This window comes from Heteronotia binoei, chromosome 18 (genome assembly GCF_032191835.1).
Source record: "Heteronotia binoei isolate CCM8104 ecotype False Entrance Well chromosome 18, APGP_CSIRO_Hbin_v1, whole genome shotgun sequence".
Taxonomy (NCBI): Eukaryota; Metazoa; Chordata; class Lepidosauria; order Squamata; family Gekkonidae; genus Heteronotia; species Heteronotia binoei.
The window spans coordinates 15,300,632-15,308,628 of record NC_083240.1 but is presented as its reverse complement, the minus strand read 5'-3'; the positions used below and the strand labels follow the sequence as shown (position 1 = coordinate 15,308,628).

Genomic DNA, 7,997 nt, shown 5'->3' with positions numbered 1-7,997 from the left:
CTTTACAGACAACTGGAGAAGCTACGAGACACAAAAAGGCTGCTTTGTAGATCTCCCATGTTTGATCATTAAATATTGAGAAGGAACCAGTTGTATAGATGGAGGGGAGTTGTGGTCAAAGCTGTAACTTTCTTAAGGTAAAACTTTTGACATATGTAGAACCATCTACAATATGAGTGAGGGGGAAATACAGGTTAGAGAACTATTGCACTTCTCATGCGGCCAGGAAATGGTGATGCTTAGATTTTGGTACTGGTTCATTTACTGAGGATTTGCTGTTACCATTGCCCAGGGTCATACGTTTCACCAATTTCAGTTCTGACCATTACATATATCGCTGAGCTTGGGTCCCTTTCCTTTGGCCCATTAAGCCAGGTCTGGACAACATAAGGGCCACAGGTCAGTTGTGCCCCTGCGCTAGAGGTGGATGATTCTAAGACCTGTTTGTGGATCATTCCAGCTGACCCGTGGAAACATTTGCCGCCTCACAGCCCTGCTTGCAAGTGAATGTCACTCCTTTTCTCCCTGGGTTCAGAGGCGAGCAGAGCAATCGAGTGATCCTTTTCCTGTTTAGTTGTACGGCACAGTACAGCCACATCTAAGACTGCTTTCTCGGCATGTGAACTGTTGGGAGAATGGGACTCAGCAGGTAAGACGCTTTCTTTCATTGGGTCTTTGCCAGATGTTAAGGATGAAATTATTAGATTCAAAATCTTTTGCTTGTCATCATACTGCCCCCTGCAAAGACTGCTTTGAGTTGATCTTTCTTGTAAGCAGGTTGCAGTCTGCTTTTGCTGATGTATTCTTTTGGGGTAGGGAGAATTCTGTTTTTGAGTCCTGGACACTTGCTGACTATACTGAGGTTTCTGTATGGATTTCATATCTTTGTTATGGACCCTTGCATGCCTGTGGGCGGAGCGAGCAACTCAGATATAAAGACCAAAGAGAACAGGGAGATTTCAGAGACCTGCTTCTGTAGGGAAATGGAAAAATACAAGCACCAGATGGAATTATGAAATATGTGATGGAGTGAGTGTTGTGCATGCAGGGTAACTATAGAAGCGAGACAGGCTGGAAAGAGCACAGGAAGAACAAGCTCAGGGAAGAAGTATCGTCAAAATGCTTTTCCTTAGTTTGACCTTGAGTGAATATAAAAATCAGCCATGCCTTAACGTCTCACCCTAATTTAAACCAGTAACCCTTTCCTTGCTATCAAATGCAGATTTATCAGTAAAATTTAAGAGTCACATTTATTTCCAAGTTTAATAAGCTTAAACATCAATGGCTTAAAACAAAATGACATGTGATCGTTGCATTCCAGCACCATTATCATTTTGCAGTTTCAGAGTCTAACGTTGTAAAATATGTATGCTTACCAGTACCACTGTTAGCAATCTCTTATTAAACATATTTTTAATACAGTGACAGCTCATTACATCTTTCTACAAAGCAACTCATATAGGCAAAGTGGGAAGATGCATCCCCCTACCCTCTTAGTACCCTGCATGGAATGTCCCTCTAAGAGAGGCTCTTTAACATCTGTATGCAGGTTTTTGGAGGTTGTAAGCACAGCTCCTGGAAGTCCCATGTAGTCCTGTGTATCATGTAGTAGAGCACAATGTCACTTTAATATACTTCACTTTAACAGAGGTGTAGCTATGTACAAATCTGAGTAACTGTATGGGCTCTCCCATGGCCATTTGTTACACACATGCTTTGGTGCTATTAATCTGGTTTTAGATAAAAAAAAATATACAGCTAATCAAAAATTCCCTTTTCTATAGATAGAAAAACTTGATCCCATGTGGCAAAAATTCTTATGAAAGCAGACCGTGTTGCACATGTGTTTATGGTGAGAATTTCCAGATGAGACAAGTCTGCATTAGAACTGTATACGGTACTTAAAGACAAATACAACCACTCAACCTCATTTTTCAATTCACCACAAACATGCAGCCTCAAATTTAAAGGTTAACTTGGATGCAATCAAAATGAGTTGTATTTGGCTAAATAGTTCATTAACCCTTTTCACACTGACCAGAATCATCCCTTTAATCAGAGAGAGCAGCATTTACCTTACAAAAAAGATCTCAAGTATACAGAAATAAGACTTTGCAATAACAGGGGAAAACATCATGAACATGCTTCCAATCATACGACACATTTAGGAAGGAAGAATCTCAGCTAGAATAGTGTAGGGTGGTGATATCATTCCCTGGATGGATGAGAGGGCTGGTGAGGTGCAGGACGAAGGAAGAGATCCGGTTATGAAATAAATTGATACACCTGAGAAAGTGGCCAACAATGCATAAATTTTATGACAAAGCAAGTTGAGTGAACCTAAAACTAACCAAACCCACCAACATGCTTTTCTCCCACCTTCTTTATCCAAGAAGTTGCTAGGCAGTGATGTCTCCCCGCTTTTCTTTGGGGAAGCAAGCTATCTTTTTAGTGGCAGCTAAAATCCAATTTTTCCTCTTGTCATTGAATAGCCGAGCTTGGCCTCATTGTTGATGAAAGACATCAACCCCAGGTAGGTCTCAATGAGAAGAGGTCGTTCCAGCACCAGAACTCCATTCGCTCTCCCGGGCAGAGGGCGCTCCTTATGGGCCTTCTTCACAGCTTGAATCAGTTGTGTCTTGAAGTTCTCTAACTTTAAAGGGAGAAAAGTTATACGTATCTGTTAACTATGAGTCACATGTTTTCTTTTCAAGATTACTGAGCTTCTTAAGTCATTCTGCCTTAGTAAAAGCATCAGCCCCATATTGTCCCTACCAATTATGAAATTGGTGAGAAATTCTAGTTTTTTACCCTTCAGCTGGGGGGGTGGTGCTAACAGGAGCTCTAAAGAGTCATGCAACATTACCAAGGGGTCTTAGGCCTAGATTTGTTTTTCAATAAAATAAAAATCAATGCATGCCACATAGCAAATAATTTTTGCAAAAAGTGTGTGTGAAATACGTAACTTGGATATGTGAGCCTGAGCCCACTGTATAAACAAGCTCTGGGATGGGTCTGAGGGAACTCTTCTCTCTATCTGAAAGACGAGTTTATACCATGATGTCTTCCAAGGAAGGACAATTAAAGCCAGTGAAGCGTTGAAGCTGCATTTATGCTTGGGACTGTATGAATTTTTTGTAAAGGAAACAAGTTCTGTGATCTGGGGTAAAAGTACATTTTTACAGAAGTAGAGAATCATGACTAGGTGGAAAAGGCCAAAAGAAGAATCATGACTGCTCTACTATATAGTCTTAAAGCTCTGCTTACAATCTTGAGGGGAAAATTGTACGATGCTGGTTTCACCTCCACCATGGTAAAAAGTGAAGTGTGACTATGTTTAGGATGTCTATACATACATACACTTTAAACATAACGTAATATGTAATACTATACACATAATTTTCTATCTTGAAATGCCCTGACTCAGGGAATTTCTACAGCTAAGTGAAAAAAATAGTTTACTTCAGCCCAAGTTACCCAAAGGTTATGTATACAATGACAACTGACTTGGCAAAGAGAGGCTATCTTCTCATCTGCATCAGCCATTGGATGTTCTGTAAAAGTAGCATATGGCACGTTTGAAGACCAGGGGTTCCATCTATTGATGAAGGAAGCACGACTTTGCTTATCCCATTGAACTCTAATTCCGATGCCTTCCCGCCTGAAATAGGGAGAGGTTTCATGTGTAGCTGCTGAAAGTGCTTGAATGCTGGCAACAGATTTCATGCAGTTTGAAAGCAACAGTTAAGAACAGCCACAACTGTACTATGTAAAACCTACTGCAAACAATTTACAGGCCAGTTTCATGTAGTACTATAATTAAAATACAGGTAAGCTGGTGGTTAAATCTGGAAAGCACTGGCAGTAATCAGAACAGTGTAGAAAGCAAACGGTTTATATCCTCACTATCCGTGTCTGACTAGGATTACAAGTCTTATACTTTGCACAAGACATTCTTCCCCTCCCTCCAAAACTGAGAACGTACTTATTCAGTGACTTTGGAGGAAACTCAAATTCTCCAATTGAAATTGTATCAACTGCATTAAGTAATATTCTGGTCACTTGTTGACACTGCAGGCTGATGAAGTCATATTTACAGATCAGAAGGGACCAATCAGTGATAAGAACCAATCGCTCCTTTTCATTGTTCCAATGATCAATTCTGAGGAAGAAAAAGAGATCATCTATGGTGTATTGCTTCTATCGTAATCTCAATACAAGCAGGTAATCGCACTGCTACTTGGATAGAAAACTACTTGTTTTATTTAGGTCTGATAATACTATGCATACCCACCCCAACTTTAGACACATGCTTATTCTGTTTCAGCATGTACACATAGTAAAACTGTTCGTGCTTCAGTTATTGTACTACAAAAAAAAATCAGATCCTACAGAATAATGGAACAAAGGATAAGATTATATTTGTGCCTTAGGCTAAAGTCACCATGGGCTGCATTTTGCAAGCACCCAAGAGAAAACAGCTGTCATAGTACTGTTTGCTAAATCTCCAGTGTAAATGATGGGCTACTCTGTCACGCAAACAACAAAAACACAACAGGGCTAAGACTAACTGGCCATGGTGGTGTTTTGCAGTAAACAAAATGATTCTGTAGGATGTTTTAAGTGACCATTGCTGGGCTTGTTTAAACCTTTAACTGGCTTACTCCAAAAATGGCAGTTCTTAAAGTGGGCATTCCATGAAAACAGGATGCTTAAATAACAGTTATTTTACATCTTACAGGCTATGCTTTGATAGGTAGTCAGCTTCCTCTTCAAGGAAACTGACAATTTTTCCTAGTGTCCCATGAAAGTAATCAGTACCTCCATGTTTGCTGTTTATTAACCATCAAAGCACAGTATACAATTCTAATATAACAATGTCCTTGTTCTGTTGAAAAATATGACGCAGGAAAGCAGTGTGTATTTCTGAATCTGGCTGGCAGGTCTGTTACTTACTCAGTTAGCAGCCATACACTTTGCACTTCTCCATCTTCAGTGGGCAACACGACCACACGTATCTCATTGACAGCCTGTTCTATTGTTCCTGGCTAAATCAAAATGGGGGGAAAAAATCTTGGTTGGGGTTGGAAATGTGCTGAAAATAATTTCCATTTTGTATTCCAATGACAGGCAGAAAATTGAAAAACAGATTATGGTGCCTAAGTGGTCTCTTTAAAAAGAGTGATTCACAATCTGAACTTGTCTTTTTTTTTTAAGAGTTTTGTGACAGCTTATACATTTCTTTCAGATACCAAAGGATAGTTTTCTGCACTTGCTGCAACAGACTAACAGGCCTACCTCTGGAAATCAATTTTATCTGCTACCAGCTGTGCAATTAAGCTTCCTAAGAGCCCTGGACCCTCTTCCCTTTAGAACAGTGGCCCCCAATCTTTTTGGCACCGGGGACCGGTTTTGTGGAAGACAATTTTTCCATGGACTGGTGGGGGTGCTGGGGTTTTGGCTGCCCACCATGGGGGTCTTTAAATAAGGAGTAGGCGAAGATCTCTGCCTCACTCCACGGCCCAGTTGCTAACAGGCCACAGACCAGAACCAGTCCATGGACCGGGGGTTGGGGACCCCTGCTTTAGAAAGCCAGTACTTAGGTAAAGTGAATAGGCAATGCCAGGTGCAACTGCAGAGACATGGCTATTTAGGATTCCCAAACTGGGCATCCCCTTTCTTCTGAGAACTAGAAGAGGCAATGGAAATTTCACAAAACAGATAGCGGAGTTTAGGCATGCTCCAAAACTCAGCTTGGAGGGGCAACTGATACACTCAAGACACCTGATGGGTGAGAGGCCATCCAGGATCACACAACCGCAGTGGATCAGAGCAGAGACGCCTCCAGCTGCTAACACCCCAAAAAGTAGTGCAGGATAATGACAACCTTTTTCTAATATTTCCTCCTTAGCAATTGGCATTTTTGGCCAGTCTACTGACAGTGGAAGCAACATTTAGGCGTCTTGGCGATCAGACAGTGATCGATCTACATTCTATAAAGGATTAGAAAGAGCTCTGTTGGACCAGGGCGAAGGAATCCATCATGAACCGCCGACCCCCCATCATCCCCATAGTGGCCACTCAGATTGTCCCAGATAAGGCAAAAAGGCTTATCTCCCCTTCCCCAGGGATAGAATGCCCTCGCGCATGCAGGTTCTACAGGTGAGGCTCTCTGCTTTTAATTCTTGCAAAGGTTTCACCTCCTCTCTGGGGGGGGGGGGGGTGTGTGCATTTCCAAGCTCTCTTCCCCCCTCCCGCCCAGTCCCAAAAGCAGGAACAGACTAACGAGGGAGGCCCGGCGGTTCCTCCGTACCCGGAAGACGAAGTACTCCTTGAGGCGTCCTCCGCGGGTCGGGTTGTGCACGCTGAGGGGCCGCAGGGTCTGCCTGGGCGGCAGGGATGACGACGAAGGCAGGTCCCCCGGAGGGGTGAAGGGGACGTCGGCCTCGGCCGCCGGGACCATCAACGCCGCCTCGCCGGAGCCTTCCACCGAGTCCCGCAACTGCAACATCGCGGGGGGACCCACGACGGCTCTCGCTGCCGTCAGCCGCCGGTGTTGTGGCCCCTCAGGCCGGCCGACCAGCCGCCTCCCCTCTCTGCCCCGCCTCCTTCCCTTCCCTTCCCCTCCGCTCTCCCTCCCTCCCTCAGCGCTCGCTAGGCCGCGCCGACGCCCAACCCTTGAGGGAGGGGCTAGAGGCAGAGGGCGGAGCCTGGGGGAAAGGCGGGACGGGATTCGAAGGACCGCCCGCCGTTCCGCCTTGAGGGGGGGAGGCAGGAGGCGGGGCCAAAAAAAGGCGGGAGGGGAAAGAGAGCTCGCGCAACGCCCAAGGGTTGTGCGTCGAGGGGGCGGGGCGGGGCGGGGCGGGGACCTGAGGAGAAATGTCAGGCGGATGCTTTTTGACTGCTTTGGTGGACGTTGCCTTTCCTCGAGTGGCGTGGCACGTTTCAGATGGCATCTTCCCCCTAGGGTTGCCAAGTTCAATTTAAGAAATATCTGGGGATTTTGGGGGTGGAGCCAGGAGACTGTGGGGTGGAGCCAAGATCAAGGCTGTGACAAGCATCATTGAACTCCAAAGGGAGTTCTGGCCATCACATTGAAAGGGACGGCACACCTCTTCAATGCCTTCTTTCCATAAGAAATAATGAAGGATAGGGGCACCTTCTTTGGGGGCTCATAGAATTGGACTTCCTGGTCCAATCGTTTAGAAACTTGGAGGGATATTTTGGGGAGAGGCAGTAGATGCTGTACTGAAAATTTGGTGCCTCTACCCCAAAAAACAGTCCCCCCAGAGCCCCAGATACCCGTGAATCAATTCTCCATTATTTTCCATGGGACTAAATCTCCATAGGGAATAACAGAGTTCCCAGCAGACATTTCCTTCCCCTCCCCCCACTTTCTGACGACCCTGAAGCCGGGGGAGGGCCTCCAAACCGGGGGATCCCCTGCCCGCCCCCCACCTGGGGATTGGCAACCCTACTTCCCAATACAGCAAAGTAGGAGTCAAGCAGCACCTTTAAGACCAACCCCTATAAAGTTTCGTCAGAGAGGGCGGGATGAAGGCTTGTTAAATTTATGAATTACCTTTTTCTAGATTGCTTAGTTGGATAAGGAGGCTGCACACACACTTTAAAAAAACAAGCAAAGGATAGCAAAGGTCAAAATAGAAAAAGGTAGCTCTTCACTTGGCTTCCAAATAATCAATAAAAGGCTTTTTTTTAAAAAAAAGGATAAATTGGTGAACGGATAGGCTAGAAAGTCCAGTAGTACTGTGTTTAATAAAAGAGGTATATTCTGCCTTTCTAGCTCATTGAAAGCACTTGGGTAGAATAAAAATGAGTAAAGAAGTTGTAGAATATATATATTCGGTAAAAGCACAGTAGAAGGAAAGCAGGAAAGCCCTTTATATGCAGTAGAAAGGCAGTAGAAAGAAGGCAGGAAAACCCTTTGCGTCCACTTCTGCCTCCTTAATTTTTCCTGTGGTCTAAGACCAACTAAG

At 44.3% G+C, this 7,997-nt stretch overlaps 1 protein-coding gene across 1 annotated transcript; it reads right to left on the bottom strand.

Annotated features, from left to right (window-relative positions):
• Window positions 1-1,231: 1,231 nt before the first annotated feature.
• TPRG1L (tumor protein p63 regulated 1 like) lies at window positions 1,232-6,729 on the bottom strand. Its single transcript, XM_060259728.1, has 5 exons — window positions 6,314-6,729; window positions 4,957-5,048; window positions 3,986-4,162; window positions 3,508-3,661; window positions 1,232-2,653 (listed from the first exon to the last, which is right to left on the bottom strand). The coding sequence occupies exons 1-5, from the start codon at window positions 6,509-6,511 to the stop codon at window positions 2,459-2,461; spliced, it is 816 nt and encodes a 271-aa protein (XP_060115711.1). The 5' UTR covers window positions 6,512-6,729; the 3' UTR covers window positions 1,232-2,458.
• Window positions 6,730-7,997: the final 1,268 nt, after the last annotated feature.